This window comes from Lepus europaeus, chromosome 18 (assembly GCF_033115175.1).
Source record: "Lepus europaeus isolate LE1 chromosome 18, mLepTim1.pri, whole genome shotgun sequence".
In the NCBI taxonomy this organism is placed as follows: Eukaryota; Metazoa; Chordata; class Mammalia; order Lagomorpha; family Leporidae; genus Lepus; species Lepus europaeus.
This window is the reverse complement of record NC_084844.1, coordinates 2218859-2236008: the sequence shown is the minus strand read 5'-3', so window position 1 is coordinate 2236008 and position 17150 is coordinate 2218859. Positions and strand designations below refer to the sequence as shown.

Below are 17150 nucleotides of genomic sequence, written 5' to 3'. Positions count from 1 at the left end.
TTCAGCCTCAGGGGAGCTGGGGGCAGGGCCCGGGGGCCCGGGGGCTGGGCCTTGCTGCTACTTTGCCCTCCCGGCCGCCTCGTCCGAGGGGTGGAAGCTCCCAGGCTGCTTTGCTCTGAATAACTGGGTGAGTGCGAACGCCCGAGCCACGGGGCCTGGCAGTGGCTGGCATTTCCCTGCCCAGCTGGTCTGCAGGTGGCCCAGGCCGGGCATCCCCGGATTGCGGGTTCCGGGGGCGCCTCGGCCCCCGCACGCCTCTCCCCACCCCCACCAGCCTCCCACGGCTCTAAACTCAAGGATGTCACTCGCTCAGACCAACCACAATGGCATCCATTATAGTCCTAGAGCTGCAAAAAAAAAAAAAGAGAGAGAGAGAGAGAGAAGAAAGGTTGTGTGGGGTGCCCGGCAATCCTGCCGCACCCAGAGCGCCACAATCGGCCATTGTTGGGGTAGAAGTTTCCCGGTGATAAGAGGGAGGCTGGAGACGCGGCCTCCGAACTGGTTGCAAAATAGACTATGGGCTTCAAGGCCACCAGATAGCACGGCCCCTCCGGAGTGGCCCAGGGCCCCGGCTGAGCCGTGAGCCGACCGGTCCCTGCGGCCACATCACAGGCTCCCAGAAAGAGGGGCTGAGTGCGGGCCCCGCCCCACCCCCACCCCTCAGGGCCCCGGCTTTGTCTAGAGGGTGCCCTCCGGGTCTTCCCTGTGCCACGGGCTTCAGCCCCCCCCCCCCCATTCTTCATTCACATCCACCTGTCCAGAGGCGGTGCCGTCCGCCCCCTCGTGTGGGCAGGGAAACCGAGGCATGGACTGGGGACAGCTGGCAGGGCCTGGACTCAGAGCTGGGGGCCTCAGGGTTCCCCGTGTACCCTGTGTGCGTGGCACCTGGCCAGGGCTTTCTGCTCTCTCTCTGATGGAGCTGGGGCCTGGGCCAGGTCAGGGGGAACCGTCCAGGCCTCGGGGCTCTCCTGGGAGCCACCCCAGGGACGCTGGCCCTGGAGCTGTCACCGGCTTCAGCGCTGGCGACCTGGAGGGCAGGAGGTGGCGGCAGTGAGTACCAGCGACAGGTCTACGGCATAGGCTCAGGGCCTGGCTGCTCTCACTGGACCCCAGCTGGTCACTCGGCCATTCTGTGAGCTTGGGGACCTCGCAACCTGGCCACGCCTCCGTCTCCTAATCTAATAGTGGTCGCTGTGAGATGCGACGGCGGGTGCTTGGCTGAGTCCCTGCCATAGGAAGGCCCCAGCCCCAGGCCCTCACTGTGGAGACCCCCCACCCCGCTGTTCTCCCTGGCTCCGAGTCCGGAGCTCCAGCCACACGTGGCCCCTGCACCAGCGCTGGCCACCAGCAAGCAGGTGGCTGGTTCCTGGCTCTCCCAGCAGGCTCAAGCCGCTCCCTGGGTCAGGGGCCGCCGTGTACCACGCAGGCATGGAGCTCCGGGGTGAGTCACTGTGGGTGGAGCTGGGCACTGCCAGTCGAGCCCCTGCAGCCCCCAGCCTCCTGGCCTAGCTCAGAGGCTCCAGCCAGCACTCCTCATGACCCTGGCTGGGGTCTCAGCTTAGCGTCTCCCAGCTGGGGCATGAAACCTCTCCAAGGCCATGTCTCTCCGCCACCAGCCCCTCCAACTCTAGGACCCCGTCCCTGCCCCCCATCCCTGCTCTCACCTCCCCCAGCCCAGGGGGCCAACTCCTCCGTAGTCGCCACCAACGAAGCCTCTGTCTCTCGACCGAACGCGCGGCCGGTAACGGGTGCAGACCCTGGTGCCAGGGGGTCGTCCGTCGTCAGCCAGCGCAGGGTACACCCGACCCAGCGGCCCCCACTGCCTCCGGGCAGAGACCTGAAGGCCACTGTTGGCCCCGGGGGCCGCGGCCTGGGAGGTGGGGGCTGGGCACAGTCTGCTGGGACCCCGGGCGCAGGGCTGGGGGGCTGCGAGGCTGCGAGGCTGCGAGGCTGGAGGTCCATGCTTCTGCTTGTTTGCGTCCATGGCCCTGGCCAGAGCGAGGCTCTCTGGCCCCTACCTCCCTGCTGCTCTGGTTTGACCCTGAGCTGGAGCAACCCCTGTGCACTGGCCACGGCCAGGCTGAGTGGCCGCCTCTGCTCATGACTCGCCAGGCTGGACAGCACTGGACGGGGACAGCAGGGCCAGCCCGGCCGGGCCCTGTGCCCTGGTCTTGACCTCTCACGCCTGGGCACTGACTGGCCCTGTGCGTGACCGGGGGCCGGGGCGGCTGTCACGCTCTGGAGTGGCCAGAGGGTCCTCCCCGGCCTCCCCTCGCCCAGCCCGCTCTCAGAATCCGACCTTATCAGCCAGCAGCCCCCGCCACGCTCGCTCTGGGATCTGTGTGCTCTGACGTGTGCCCGGGCGCGACGTTCCTGCACTCCCACAGTGTTTGCCAAGCTCCCGGGAGGGCCCAAGCTTATCCCTTTATTACCCAGCGAACACCTGCTGGGCCGGGTGGGGGCGGGGCCGGCAGCACTGCTGCTGTGCCTGTGAGGGGGGTGTGGGGAGGGTCTGGTGGGGGAGGGGTGGGCAGAGAAGCCAGGGTGGGGGGGTCTGTCTAAGCAAGTGGAGCCAAAGCTGAGGGTTGAGGGCCTTCGTTGGGGGAGGGGCTGCCCGCCCTACGCCAGAGACCCCCCACGGCGGCTCTGGGGGGCAGATTCAGACCCCAGGGTTGATATCCAGCCACAGAGAGGGCATGACCCACCACAGCCCCAGCAGCCAGCCGGGAATCCAGGGTTCAAAGCCGGCCTCAGCCTGGGTGCTGGGACTCTCTGGTGCTGGGCAGGTGTGCAAGGGGTGGAAGGGGACGGGGTGCGAGGGGTGGGGGGGCAGAGGGAGAAGCCTGTGAGCAGCTCCTGCCCCTCTTCCCCAGCCTGCTTCTCTGCATACGACAGGTGCTCAACACGTGCTCACTCCTCTTCCCCCGGAGAGGAGGGAGCCAAGAACCTGGGAGGAGAGGAGCACGTGGGTGACCCAGCGTGGGGGGCCCCGCTCGGCCGGGTCACTCCCCGAGCTCCTGCCTGGAGGTCCTCAGTGGCCCTGCCCCCAGGGGGCCTCCTCCCCATCCCCGGGGAAGTGTTCCCTGCAAGGAGAGAGGCCCCACGCAGGCCGTCCTGAGCCAGGGGCCGGGGCAGGCCCTTGTCCAGGGCCGTGCGTCCAGCTTGGCCGAGCCCAGCCCGAGCAGACACAGCGCTCTCTGCGTGCCTGACAGCGACCCAGACCAATCTTGATCCATGAGCCCGCGGGGCCGGGGCCGGAGCCGGGGTCCCGTCCGCGGCTGCTCCCAGAGCCCCCGCCCGGCGTTGCTCCTTTGAGGCCTGAGCTGCCCTTCTCTGTCTCTAGATGAGGTGGGCATGGAGCGTGTGTCCAGGTTCCATAAACAGAGTGACGGCTAGGCAGAGACAGATGGACAGACGGACGGGGGAGGCCGAGTGGACTCGGGGTGAAGGTGCCCGGAGGGGGTGGGGCTTTGGGGGCTGGGGGTGCAAAGTGGCCACCCCAGGGTGGGGTTCTGGGCTGCTGCCATGTGAATTCCCCAGCGAGTGTGGGGCCAGGGGGACCCTTCCTTGCAGGGCTGTCCCCGGCCAGCTCCCCGCCGCCTCTCACCACCCTGTCCCTTGGCAGAGCTGCCAGCGTGGGGTCCTAAGGCATCGATTATTAGTATTGGCCCGAGCCCATCTGACCTCATCGGATCTGCTGTCCCAGAGGGGGAGAGGAGGGGCTCCATCCTCGCCTCCAGCCCCTGCGTGCCCTCTTGCTGGGAGCCCCCAGGTCCTGGGTCTCTGGGGGTAGGCAGGTGCATGCTGGGTGGGAACCTGGGGACAGCCACAAGGGGCTCTGGAGGACACAGGTCAGTGGGCGGGGCCAAGAGGGAATCAGTGTGAGGATTAATTCGGAGGGGTCCCCCCCACCTCACAGTGCCCTCACAGGCCTCCCCCTGCCCTGGGCCCAGTGGGGCTCCTGGCTGTAAGCTCTGGCCCTCTGGCTGGGCAAAGCCCCCCCGCTGTCTAAGGCACCCCACTTGGGGCCTGCTAGCTGTAAAGGACAAGCCCCAGTGGGGACAGCGACACTCGGCACTGACTGTCTCAGGTGGGGGCAGGGAGGGTGGGGACACTGGGGAGTCTGGCCAGCTTGGCCACGCCTGCATGGACCCTGCCATTGTCTGCTTCTGGGGCTGCTGCCAGCCGGCCCTGGTGTTCTGTGTCCAGCTTAGGTGAGCGATGGGGTCGGGGGCCTGCACAGACTCTGGGGGCCCTGGGCTGCCCTGGGGGCTGCAGGCTGCCCACGGGCATGGGGGCAATGGTCCTTGTGCTCAGACCCTAGGTCACGGCCTGGGCAGGGCCTGTAGGGGCAGGGAGGGGAAGCCACAGGCGAGCAGGTGAGCAGGGAGGGGTCGGCCTCTGGCCTGGGGGCTCTGTCTCTGCTGTGGGCACCGGAAGCAGCAGCTGAGGGGCACCCCTACCCTAGCCACCTCCCCAGCTCTGGGCAGGACAGGATGCACCTGCCTCTGGCCCTTGGTCTCACTCTCCTGGGAAGCCAGGGGTCACCTTCCCAGGAAGCACACCCTGCCCACCTGCTGAGCCCTGGGAGCCCCGTCCTGCAGAAGGACCGGCAACAGAGATGTCTACTTACATCAGCCTCTCAGCAGACCGGGGCAGGGTGAGGGTGCTGATGAGAGACCCGGGGTGGCCAGGACTGACCTCTTGTTGGGGGGCTGTGGGAGTCCCCGGGGATGCTCAGCAGGCCCAGCACTTCGCTTCACTGGGGTAGGAGGTGACGGAACCTCGGAAGCCGCCCTGGGATGCCCTGGCCTGCTCCCGCCGCTGGCCTGGCCAGTGTCTGTGCTCAGACCCACGCCCACCTCCTCTCCCAGAAGCAAACACGGGTTCCTCCCAGCCCAGGGCAAGGCCCACGCCAGGGCCCCTGTGTCCTAGAAGGCACCAAGAGGTGGCGATGACGCGTGGCTCCCCTGGTCCTCCCAGCCAGCCGAGCAGCGGTTGGAGCCCTCGCCTTGATTCTTCAAGCCGTGCCTTTTCTATATCCTTTGGTCTTTATTTTAAACAAGGCCCCATTCACTCTTTCAAGGTCTTTTGAGTTATTCTGGCCTCCGAGGCTCCCCCCGCCCCCGGCCACAGCCACGGTTCCCCTGTGGCCCTCAGAGCTCGGTCGGCTCGTGGCTGGATGCTTGGGCCCCGGGCCCGTGCTCTCGCTCAGTGTCCACTCCTAAAGGACCTCCTGTGCTGCTCACAGCCAGGAACAATGCCTTGGGCAGTCAGCTCTGCGTCTGGACCCCGGCGAAGCCTCCCCGTCCCCTCGCGCGGCTCCTGCCTCTCCACGGAGGGGGTCGCGTTCCCTCTGCCACTCCCTGAGGTGCCAGCTGGGCCGCCCAGCCATGCCATTGCATCCCGGCAGCACGGCCCCAGCGGCGGCATCCGCGCTGGGCTGCGGGAAACGATGACGCCTCGGACGCAAAGTGATCTTTGTCGTTCGCTGGCGAGCCGACGGCCGCGGCCCTGTCCAGGGGACTTGCTTTCGGAATCGGACACTGCGTGGAGCATTTTCAACCCAGTTTGTCTGAATTCCAGGGGCCCCACCCTGGGGAGCCCGCAGACCCGGGGGAGGGGTGGGTGTGGGAGGAGTCGTCCTCCTGAGCTGCCCAGGTCTTCGTGTGGTCTCCGAGGCCCTTGGCACTTGTCCTCTGGACAGCAGAGGGTGTGAGAGTGGCCCCAAGCCTGGCTGCTCCCAGGGATGTGAGGGGGGCGCAGGTGGGCAGTTCCCGCCCCCGCCCCGTGTGTGTGTGAGGATGGGATGCTGGGTGGGTGTGCAGGTGCAAGTGGCAGGTGCGCCTGGGGCACTGGAGTCCCAGCTGAAGAAGCAGCCGAGCCACACCGGGGGGCCTCTCAGTGATACCGGGACTGGGGGTGGGAGAAGGAGGTACCAGTGACAGAGAGGGGCACAGACTCACACTGGGCTCCCGTTGGACTGGAAGGAAAGAGGGTGACCTGTGTCCCCGGAGTCAGTCCCACACGCCAAGGGCAGGCGCCCAAGGCCACGTAGAGGCGGGCAGCTCAGGGTTTGCCCACTGGACCCCACGGATTGCCAGCCCATGTGGCCTCACCTGGGGTGAGCAGTGTACATGTCCGCCTCCTGGAGCCATGGCGCGGGACCAGCCCTCTGCTGGGGCGCATGGCTGAGGCCCCCGAGTGCCCGGGGAAGGAGCCCCCGCCCCGAGCGAGTGCGATGGAGGAGCCCTAGCTCTGGAGAGGACGCACTCCTGGAGGCCTGAGACACTGCTAAAGGCACAGAGCGGCCACGGGTCTCCGAGGGCCGGCTCCCCAGGGCCCGCCTCTGGAAGTAGGCTCTCCCGGGGGCCCAGCCCTTGGCCGGGCACTGTGCCCGCATGGCTCAGGAGAACTGGAGCAGAGCAAACACAAACATTCCAGGACGTGTCCGGTTGGGGCCACACCCAGGGAGCAGCCCGACAGGTGTGAAGTGTCCTTCCAGGTGGGGACCCGAGGGGACCATGGCCCGGGGGGGGGCACAAAGGCCCTGTCCTCCCGCGGGGCCGAGCCCTGTGGGTGCGACCACCTCTGTCTGAGGGTGAGCTGCCCCGTGCCCGGTTCAGCCTCCGCTTGCCACGTGGCCAGTGCAGCTGCGCCTGGGAGGCTGGAGATGTGAAGGCCGAAGCCCCTGAGCCCCAGCCTCCGCCTCTCTCCCTTCAGCCACCGTGGGGGCCTCGGCTCCCTTGTGACAGCTGGACTAGGCTTCCAGGTGTGGGGGGAGCAGCCCCCCAGGTGGACGGGGGTTCCTTTAACTGGCGCCACGCATGGTGCTGACGCCTCCTGTGCGTGGGAGATCCTAGTCTGTTGACGCCCCAGGGCCTGGCCCGGTGGCACCGGCCCAGCTGGCCTCGGCAGGGCCACCTTTGGCATGCGGAGAGGGCGTGGCAAGGCTCTCAGAGGCCTGAGCCAGGGCAGGTGGATGGGAGGTGGGACACACACTCCAGACACTGCAGACCCCCGTGGTGTCCACTCGGGGCGGCGGGTGTCCCACAACCTGCTGCCAGCAGGCAACAGCTCTGGGGGGGCCCGGACCACCCCTCACCATCCCCGGGGCACAGGGCTCGGAGGGGCAGCAGGACATGAGAGAGTGAAGCCTGTATTTCCTGTTGGCTGCCCCGACCTGGACGAGGTCACAGGCACCCACTGGCCTCCCTGGGAAGTTCACGGATGAAAGACAGGCTTGGGCCAAGGCCACAAGAGCAGCTTCTGAGTGCTGTCCCCCCATCCCAGCGGCAGGAGGCCAGTGGCCTCTGCCTGGGACGCCCAGCGACCTTTCCTGAACTCTGCCCGGTCGGGAGCTGCCTGTCCCCCGAGGCCCAGTGGGCAAGGTCTCCCCAGAGCAGGGACCTGCTGTGCCCCCAGCCAGCCTCTCGCCCTGTCCGGGAGCAGGAAGCCGGGTGGGGGAGGGGGAGGTGGCCCCAGGCCTCGCCCGCCCTTCCATGGGGCCCCGTGTGCCCAGCCCGCCAGCCCTGCCAGCCCTGCCAGCCCCACCAAGGTGTGGAGCAGGCACACCAGTTGTCAAGATGATTTTATTTGCTTTGCAGTGGAATCTGTGAGAACCAGAAGCTTTGGGGGGCCAGCGAGCGGGGGTCGTGGTGACCAGCCCCAGGGCCTGACCAGTGGGCGGCTGTAGTTAAAAACAAAATAAAACAAAATGCTGAGAACAGATGGCGAGCCATGGACACCAGTGAGCGCTGGCGAGAATCCCGCGAAACTCTCCCTAGCGACAACGGCCCCTCACCCACAAGTGTGGGAGCAAGGGGGTCACGTGACCTGACCTCCCCTTGATCCTAGAAGCTACCTTTCTATCCGGGACGGACACACGGACACACGCTGCTTCCGTGCCCGCCCCCTCCGGGTCTCCAGGCTCCACTCCAGGGGCTGCGGCCCTCGGGGCTGTCACAGCCGCGGGGCAGGGGCCAGCAGGCACCCACCCGCCTCCTGTACACTCGTCTCGCGGGACGGCCGAGGGTGCATCTCACGGCTGAGAGTTCTCGTGGTGGGAGTGGGTGGCGTGGAGGGATCTCCACAGAAGAGGCACAGAGAGATTGGCCCTCGGCAGGGGCGCAGCTGGCTGTGTGTGCGGAAGCAGCCCGGTCGCCGATGCCACGCCGAGGGCTAGGGCCAGTGGTCTCTTCCCTGAGTGGCAGGCGAGGTCGTCTGGGATACGGCCAAGAACCCTCGTGCTGGCGGCTTCAATGCAAGGGGCCCCACAGCCATCCTGGGCGGGTGCTCGTGGTCCCATTTCACAGAAGAGGAAGCCGAGGCTGGGTGGGCTGCAGGCAGACAAGCCCCAGGCGAGGGCTCCTCCCTGTGCACAGCACTGCTCCCCACCCCATGGAGGAGCAGCCCACAGGCTGCACAAACCTTGGGGGTAACGAAGCTTGAGCCTGGGGTGTCCCTCCAAGCTGGGGATGCCCGAACCTGGCCGGTTTTTGATTCCAGGTCCCCAACTTTGTGGCTGCCACTGGCCCCGGCCGGAGCCCTTCCCCTTCCTCTGAGGGGCGAGACTTCCCTGTGCTGGGGGTGAAGGGGCTCCCCAAGGCGTCCCTGACCCGCTCGGGGGTCCCGAGGGGAGCTGATGTGGGACGAGGCCTCCCCAGGTACCACGCTGAGGATTCCTGGCCAAGCCCCCCATTATTTCTGTTCAGAAGGGGAACCCCAGTCCTGGCTGCCACCTTCTGCCTCCATTCCGAGCCACCACGAAGGCCACAGCTGGCTGACCTCTGCCAGCCGCAGCCACGGCCAGGGCAGCCCCCCCAGCCCCTGCAGGGCTCCAGCCGGCTCCGTGCCACCTCTTGGCTGCTGATGGCGGCCCAGGCCCAGGTCACGGACAGAGCTGCCCTCTGGACCTGGGACGCCGTTGCTCTGAGCAGAAGGGGGCCAGCGCCTTCCCGGCCGGTGGACCGTGACGTGTGGGTTCCTCGTCTTCCTGCCTGGACCTCGAGTTGGAAGCTTCTGGAACAGCATGCTGTGTCCCTCTGCACCCTGGCAAGCAGACAGGTCCCCTCCGCCCAGCCCGGATGGCCCCAGCCCCCCGTCTCCCAGTTTGTGTGTCCCCTCTGCCCTGGCACCCGCACGTGTCCATCAAGCTGCCTTCTGGTCCCAGAGGCCCCGAACTGCCCGGCACCGAGCTCACAGATCGGCGCGGCAGCCTCTCAGCCCGCATGTGCGGGGTGCTGGTCGACCACGTCAGGCGACACGTGGAAGAACGGGGCACCTCAGCAGCGTGGCTGGGGGCGCACGGGCGGCGTCTAATGACTGAACCGGGAGGGCTCCTGGGCAGCAGCTGCTGGGGGTGGGGTTGGGCTGCTTCCTCTAACCGCACCCGGATGCAGGGAGTGGATGAGCCAGGGCTGTGGTTTCTCCATGCCCTGGTGAGCAGCAGCCGGCTCAGCCAGCTCTGGGCTCGGGAGCCCCCAGCCGGCCTCAGGGTACAGAGCTCACTGGGGCCTGGGCCAGTCCGGGGAGGGGGTGTGAGGTGGGAGCCGCGAAGGTGGAAGTAGGGGATTGGCACACGGTGTGAGATGGGGCAGGTGGCTCTGAATCAGGCGTGGAGGGCCAGGGATACAGAAGGACTATCCTCACCCACGGGACCCTCTACACGGCCTGCGTCCCTGCTCGCCCTGCCCCCAGAACGGCACAACACGGGGACCCGGCCCCACCAGAGTGGCCAGGGCACCTGCTCTTGCTCTCCGGGGAAGGCGAGTTCTGAAATGGTGCCATCTGGACCAAGGCTGCCTGGGGGCCGGGCCAGGGCTCCACCCTCCGAGTTCTCGGCCTTCTGCCACAGGACTGTGCACAGGGGGCCAAACGTGGAGCGTCCCCTTCCCACCCTGGGGGACTCGCTTCGGCCGACACGATGCCAGCCGGTGTGGCGCCCGCAGGGGGCGCAGGACGCTTGAGGAGGGCGAGAGGACCCCAGGGCCCTCTGCCCTTGAAGCCCCCATGAGAGCTCACACCCAGTGGGCCTGGGACGTGGGAGCCCAGGTAGAGCCAGAACTGCCCGGCCCGGACAGCTGGCCGCAGCCCCACACGCTAGGCAAGCTCGTCTGTTGTGGGTCAGGAGTCGTGGGGTGCCCTGTGGCACAGCATGACTGTGGCGACGCCTAACGGGCACAGCCGGGTCTGGGGTCTGGTGTGGCAGAGGGTCAGGGCAGGACGCGCTGGGTACCGAGGAGCCGGCACAGAGACGCACGCCTCTTCCCGGAAGCCCCCCTCCAGGATGGACGGGCCTGGGAGCTTGGAACGCCTGCCAAGAGCACCCCAGCCCGCGGAGCCAGCCGCTGGCGATCTCCCCGCCCCCACCAGGAAGGGGCCCTCAGCCTGCGACCCCGACTCCAGCAGTGCAGGACCGGAGCTCCCACCACAGCTCTTTCGCCCCCCTCCCCCGTGTGTCCACAGGAAATCCCAGCAGGACCGCGGACGGAGAGGGTGCGGGGCGACCGAGCTCCCACAGGGAAAGCCAGGAGCCCCAAGTGCTGGCTACTTCGCTGTGGTCTCTCTGGTGTCCGGCCGCCTGGCAACTGCAGGGGAGCCCATGCTGAGGAGTCTGCGTCCAGGTGCCTTTGTCCTGGCTGGGCACTTAATACATGACCTCTTCCCTGGGACACAGCAGGGCTTCCGCAGGGGACCCTGCACACACACACATGCACGCGCATACCCATGAACACACAGGTCTGCCCACACACACACACATGCACACACGTACACATAGCACACACAGGTCTGCCCACACACACACATGCACACACATATGCATAGCACACACAGGTCTGCCCCCCCACATGCACGCGCATACCCATGAACACACAGGTCTGCCCACACACACACACATGCACACACGTACACATAGCACACACAAGTCTGCCCACACACACACACATACATGCACACAATACACACATCAACAGTCTGCCCACACACCCACACACACATACTCACATGCACGCACATACCCATGAACACACAGGTCTGCCCCCCCCCACACATGTACCATGAACACACAGGTCTGCCCACACACACACACACATGCACACACGTACACATAGCACACAGTATGCCCACACACACACATACATGCACACAACACACACATCGACAGTCTGCCCCCCACATAAATGCACACATACACACACACACAGGCCTGCCCACAAACACACACACACACACATGGACACAACACACACATGCATGCACACACAACCCTAAGCCGCTGAGCCCCCCTCTGGCTGCTGTGCTTGCTAGGGTCGACCCCCAACACCCCCAAGGGCTCACAAAGACTCCAGCTCGGGGGAAGGAACCCCACACAGGGGCAGGCCAGGGGCATCCACCGTGTGGCCGGCGGGCGAGAGGCCCCCAGCCCCGGGGCTCCCTGCAGCTCCTAACCTGTCTACACAGTAGTCGGGCTGGTTTTCCCGGGGTGGGGGGTGGGGGCAGACGTGGGCCTCCAGGGGCCGCTGGGAAAACCACGGGAAGTGCGCTTAGCCCCAAGAGAACAGGCCCTGCTGGCTAGCTTGCCTGGACGGGACCCCTGCTGCTGTCCACACGCCCCGACATGGGCAGATGCCTGGGGCCTCTCCCTCCGCCTTCTCCACGGCCGGGCGCGGTCATCGGTCGCTAAGGAAGCTGGAGGCCCCTCCTGGGGTGCGCTGGGCTCCCAGAGGCAGCCAGCAGCCCGAGCGGGTGGGGCGGCTGCGTTTCCCGGCTCTTTTCGGGGTGCCGGCGGGCCTGACCTCTGTCACTCTTGGACGCCGACTTTGCCGCTGTTACGACGAGGGGTTCCCTTCCGGACGATTCCACCATGCCCGGGCCCCTCCCCACCCCACCTGCCCCAGACCTCTGGGGGGGGGGGGTCCCTGGGTCCTGGTCTGGGGCGGCCAGCTCCACCTATCTGCGGAAAGCAAAGACTTCCCTGGGCACCTTCGGGCCCTTCCTGCTCTCCCTCGGGGGCTTGGGCGAGGGCGGCTCCACGGTGCCCCCGTAGGGGCAGCTCTCGGAGCCCGGGTGCTGGCCGGTGCACTCCACGGCGGGCATGTAGCCACTGTCCCACATGCCGGTCCCACACAGCTTACAGAGGTCGTGCAGGCTGCAGGGGATGCGGGGCAGGAGGCGGAACTGATACAGCAAACTCCTCGCCTGCGAGAGAGGAGGCTTGGGTGAGCGGGGCGGCGGGCAGCCTGGGGCCCCGGCCCCCCACCCCGGGGCTGCAGGGAGCAACGGCAGCGATGGCCAGCGTTCGGGGTCTCAGAGCCGAGGGCACTCCCGGGAGCACGCAGAGGACAGCCCCAACCTGTTTTCACCTGAAGGGTGAACGGGCCCTGCCCAGCCGGCCGGGCCTCTGCCACACCGTCGCCGCGTGCTGGGTCTGCTTGGGGTGTCCCCTGGGCACCCCAGAGACCTCTAACCAGCAGCACCTCCAGCAGGCGTACGGGCAGCAGGGGAACTGGAGGCGGCGGCAGGTCCTGCAGGGTCCCTTCATTCTGGCAGCCACGGGTGGGGGCTGACCCCAAGCTGCCCGCCCCACTCCAGCTCCGCAGTTTCCCCAGCTCTGGACTGTGAGACACCCCTGGGGTTCACGCACCCCAGGGCAAGCGCAGCCTGCGTCAGCCAGGCTCCAACACAGAACCCCACGCGCAGCGACACCTGCTGACCCCTGGACCTCGGTAGGGAGCGCCCAGTGCCGCGGGTGGGGATGTGGGCAGAGCCAGGTGTGGGCAGGCTCTGTGAGGGCCACTCTGGACACGGGGGAGCAGCCCACGTTTTAGGGGAGGCCAGCATGCAAAGGGCGGGGCTCTGTGTGCAGGGGCAGGGCTGTGAGCGTGGGGCGGGGCTCTTCGTGCAGGGGCAGGGCTGTGAGCGTGGGGCGGGGCTCTGTGAGCAGGGACGGGGCTGTGAGCGTGGGGCGTGCTCTGTGTGCAGGGGCGGGGCTGTGAGCGTGGGGCGGGGCTCTTCGTGCAGGGGCGGGGCTGTGAGCGTGGGGCGGGGCTCTTCGTGCAGGGGCAGGGCTGTGAGCGTGGGGCGGGGCTCTTCGTGCAGGGGCAGGGCTGTGAGCGTAGGGCGGGGCTCTGTGTGCAGGGGCGGGACTGTGAGCGTGGGGCGGGGCTCTGCGTGCAGGGGTGGGGCTGTGAGCGTGGGGCGGGGCTCTGTGTGCAGGGGCGGGGCTGTGAACGTGGGGCGGGGCTCTTCGTGCAGGGGCAGGGCTGTGAGCGTGGGGCGGGGCTCTGAGTGCAGGGGCGGGGCTGTGAGCGTGGGGCGGGGCTCTGAGTGCAGGGGCGGGGCTCTGAGTGCAGGGGCGGGGCTGTGAGCGTGGGGCGGGGCTCTGTGAGCAGGGGCGGGGCTGTGAGCGTGGGGCGGGGCTCTGTGTGCAGGGGCGGGGCTGTGAACGTGGGGCGGGGCTCTTCGTGCAGGGGCGGGGCTGTGAGCGTGGGGCGGGGCTCTGCATGCAGGGGCGGGGCTGTGAGCATGGGGCGGGGCTCTGTGAGCAGGGGCGTGCCTGCACTCACCTTCCTGAGAACCAGCTCCCCGTTCATGTGCATGGCCAGGTTTCCAAAGTGCAGCAGCATCTGGTCGGTGGCCAGCTGCTGCTCAATGACGTCATCCCCATAGATGGCCACGATGGCCACGCAGATGAAGAGGTGGAAGTAGTCTGTCTGGGGGGAAGAGGCGCGGTCAGACGCAGGCCCTGCCCCGGCGGCCGGTGTGCAGGGGCGCCGTGTGCGGAGGTGCCTGTGCTCATGTGCCCACAGCTGGCGCGAGCCACACCGCCTCTTTGTCCTCAGTTCCTGCGTCTGCTAAAGTGGCCACTGTGCGCACCCGTGTCCCGCACCGCTGCGCCAGCAAAGCGCACGACGCCGCAGGTGCACCCTGCTCTCGGGTGGTCTCCTCGGGCCTGGCCTGGCTCCGTCCAGCCCCGCGGCGAGGGTCTTCCCAAGGCTGGCTCAGGCGTGCTCCCATGGGTCAAGGAAGAGCCCCAGTCACTGCCCTCCTGCCTCCGGGCCGGATGTCCCCCACCTGTGCCCCGGGACAGCTGTCGGGTGTGTTGGCAGAATAACGGAGGGGGAGCAGGCAGGCAGCTCCCTGGCCGCCCCTGCAGGGGCCAGAGCAATCCCCGTCCTTAACCTCACGCAGCGGCCACCTGGGCTCCACCGCCCTCCTCCAGGCCACGTGAATCCTGTGCTGCTCCCGCCTGGATGCCTGGAGGCACGCCTGCGCCCAGGACGGGGCAGGTGGCAGGGGCACAGGGAGTCGTGTTCAGTCTCTGGGCATTAACCAGACAGAACCCAGTCCCCAAAGCAGACCAGGCAGAGGCTCTGGGCAGCCCACAGCCCCACCCTCCTGCCCCAGGCCTCCACCCTGTTCGCCCCGGGAATGCAGAAGAGCCTCGTCCTGGCTCCCGAGCGAGGCGGCAGGGGCACCCGGAAGGCAGAGGCCCAGCTTTCCTCGGCGAGGAGCGTGGAGCGGAGGGCGTGCACCCTAAGCCTGCTGGTTCCAGTTCCCAGCCCACAGGGCGGGGCCCGCTGCCCCCGGGGTGGCACAGCAGTGGACATCAGTAGAGCACTCCTTGCCCAGGGGCCACTGGACAGTAGCAGGGACCACCCCTTTGCAGTGCTCACTCCTGGCTGGGCAGCCCCCTCCCCCACTGAAGGGCCCCAGTGTGGCCACCGGGAGCCTGCTCCGTGGGCTTCCAACAAAGCGGCAGCCAGCAGAGACGTGCGAATGGTCCCCCTGGGACTTTTCACTCGCGTTCACGACGCCCGGCGCGTGGACGGAGCATGGGTGGTGATCGGAGCTCACTCACGCCATCAGCCTGTGCCCGGCACTGCCGGGAAATACGGTTCTGCTTTGTGTTGCTGAACCGGCTCCTGGGCCAGCCGGGCCAGCGCTTCCCACCACGTGCTGGCTCCCAGGCTGCACACGTCACGTTTGCTCAGACCCAGCTGGGTGGCCGGAGCACAGAACGCGGCCTGTGTCCCTTTGCCAGCTAGAAGTCCCCAGAGGCGTTAGCAAGGAGGGGAACCCTCAGGCCTGGTGCTCAGGGCTCCGGGCAGGTCCGAGTGCGGGCTGCCAGCGGGCAGAAGAGCCCGACATCCTGCAGAGGGTGTCCCCAAGGCGGCTGGGTCCCCAGAACGCGCCTCCCCCTGCATAAGGCCTGCTTGTCCCTGAGGTGGGCGTAAAAGCCGAGTGACAGGGCCAGCATTTGTGCACCACCGGCCGGGGCTCTCCAGGGCGGCTGCTGGGGAGGCCGGGTCTCAGGTCCTGGCCCCGGGCAGGCGGGGAACCGAGTGAGCCGGCCCCCGGCCCTGGCTGAGCAGTCCCGAGGGAGGCCCGGCTCAGCCCCGCTGATGTCTCTCGCACTGATTGGCGGTGACAGGTAGGAGCTCGGCGCCCGAGCGTGGTAATGAGCACCGGCAGTGGGCAATTTGCATCGATTTCAGCTGCTGGGGAGGTGAGCTGCGGGGCTGGAGGCAGCCGCCGCGTGAGGGGCCACGGAGGGGGCGCCCGCACGGCCTCGCGCCCCGGCTCACCTGGTAGTGGGCCCAGCAGGCCTCCCAGATCCGCAAGGCTTCCGCCTCGGGGAACTCCCGCTTGAAGCAGAGCAGGAGCCAGCGATGGCAGAAGAGCAGCTGCAGGCCGTCCTCGCCCAGGGACACCAGGTGCTGGTAGAAGCGCGGGTTCGTCAGCCGCAGCAGCTCCCGCAGGTACAGCTGGGGGCGAGGCCAGGCCACGTGAGCCCCTCGCCCAGGGGCCCCAACCCGCCAAGGCCCCCTGTGCGCGAACACCCCTGTCTCCCGGTCACTTGCTTCCACCTCCAGAACCTGGCTCGCACCTGCCCTCGCCGGCTCATCATAGCCTTGAGACCGCAGCTGGGGGTGCCCCTGAGCCAGGCAGGGAGTCTGCCCCGTGTGGCTGGGGAGGCGCAGTGGCTCCGTAGCTGGGACAACGCCCCAGCCTCGACTGCTCCCTGGGAACCTGTCTGATCCCCACCCCCGCAAGGTGAGTGGGAGCCTCACTCTGGCCCGAACCCCTTCTGCTCCCTTCAACGTGACGCCTCGCTTTGGGGGGGATTCAGGGCGTGCAGGGGATGTGTCTGAGCCTCGGGGCACCTCCCAGGGACAGGGTTGGGGGAGCACTGAGGCCATTTCTGGGGGCACGGAGCTGACTTCACCGCAATGATGACTTCACCACTGATGAGTCGTGGGCCGCGCACTGCCTGCCCAGGGGCCGTGGGGACCCGACATGGCGGCATGCTGGCTGCAGGAGCAGGCGGGAGATGACTGGGCAGGGGCAGGCCTCTGTGGATCCCAGCGAGGGGACCCGGGGGTCCACGTGCCCCTTCCCACACAAGTGACACGTTGCTCCTACTGCAGATCCTGAGGGGCCCAGTCCCAGGACAGCCCTGTGACCCTCAGCAGGGTCAAGGCCACACGTGCAGCTGGGCCCTGCTCACGGCCACCCCAGCTCCCGGCTCCACCCCCACACCCCTGTGCTGTGTGCGGCTCTCCCTGCCCAACCTTGCGGCCCAGGGGTCAGACCAAAGTGCATGCTGCCGGCCCCGCCTCTCAGTCCCAGCTAGGAGACCAGGCCCTCAGGGTCACAGCCTGGAACGTTCTGTTCAGCCGAGCCCCAGGGACGCTCAGGGCCCTGCCTGCCTGTGTCCCAGGGGTTCCTGGACCCCTCCCCGGCCCCCTGCTGCACGCTCAGCTCCCAGGACTGGAGAGCCAGCCATGTCCTGGGGCCTGGTGCCAACAGGTGACAAGCAGCGAGGACAGTGACTCGGCGCCTGGACTTGTCCCTGGCCCTCCCAGCCCCGCCGGACACCTGCCCTGCTGTCCTGTGCTGCCCGGCCCCTCCAGGCTGGTCCCTTAGGGGAGAGGTGCCAGTTGGGCCCCCCAGGGATGGGAACAGCATGCCGTGGGCCTGCACGGAGGTGGGCAGGGGGTGTCATCCCCACACGGAGGAGGGGAGGGGGTGTCATCCCTATAGCCTGGGGGACGCAGCCCCCTGGAGGCAGCCGGTCGTTTCTGGAACCCCACCAGCAGTGCCCACAAGGCTGCTGGCAGCAAGAGGAGCAGGCGGCCTGGCTC

At 67.7% G+C, this 17150-nt stretch overlaps 1 protein-coding gene across 4 annotated transcripts in view; it reads right to left on the bottom strand.

The window, feature by feature from the left end:
- Nucleotides 1–7580: 7580 nt before the first annotated feature.
- TBC1D16 (TBC1 domain family member 16) overlaps nt 7581–17150 on the bottom strand; it is a 56736-nt gene continuing 47166 nt past the window's right edge. For 3 of the 4 annotated variants that reach the window (XM_062215898.1, XM_062215900.1, XM_062215899.1), the window contains exons 10-12: nt 15591–15770; nt 13569–13715; nt 7581–12201 (exon numbers count right to left, since the gene is read on the bottom strand). In XM_062215898.1, coding sequence (XP_062071882.1) covers nt 11953–12201; nt 13569–13715; nt 15591–15770 — 576 coding nt within the window. In that variant the 3' untranslated portion in view covers nt 7581–11952. The remainder of the gene's footprint in view (nt 12202–13568; nt 13716–15590; nt 15771–17150) is intronic. The other variant, XM_062215901.1, reaches the window with a different exon arrangement.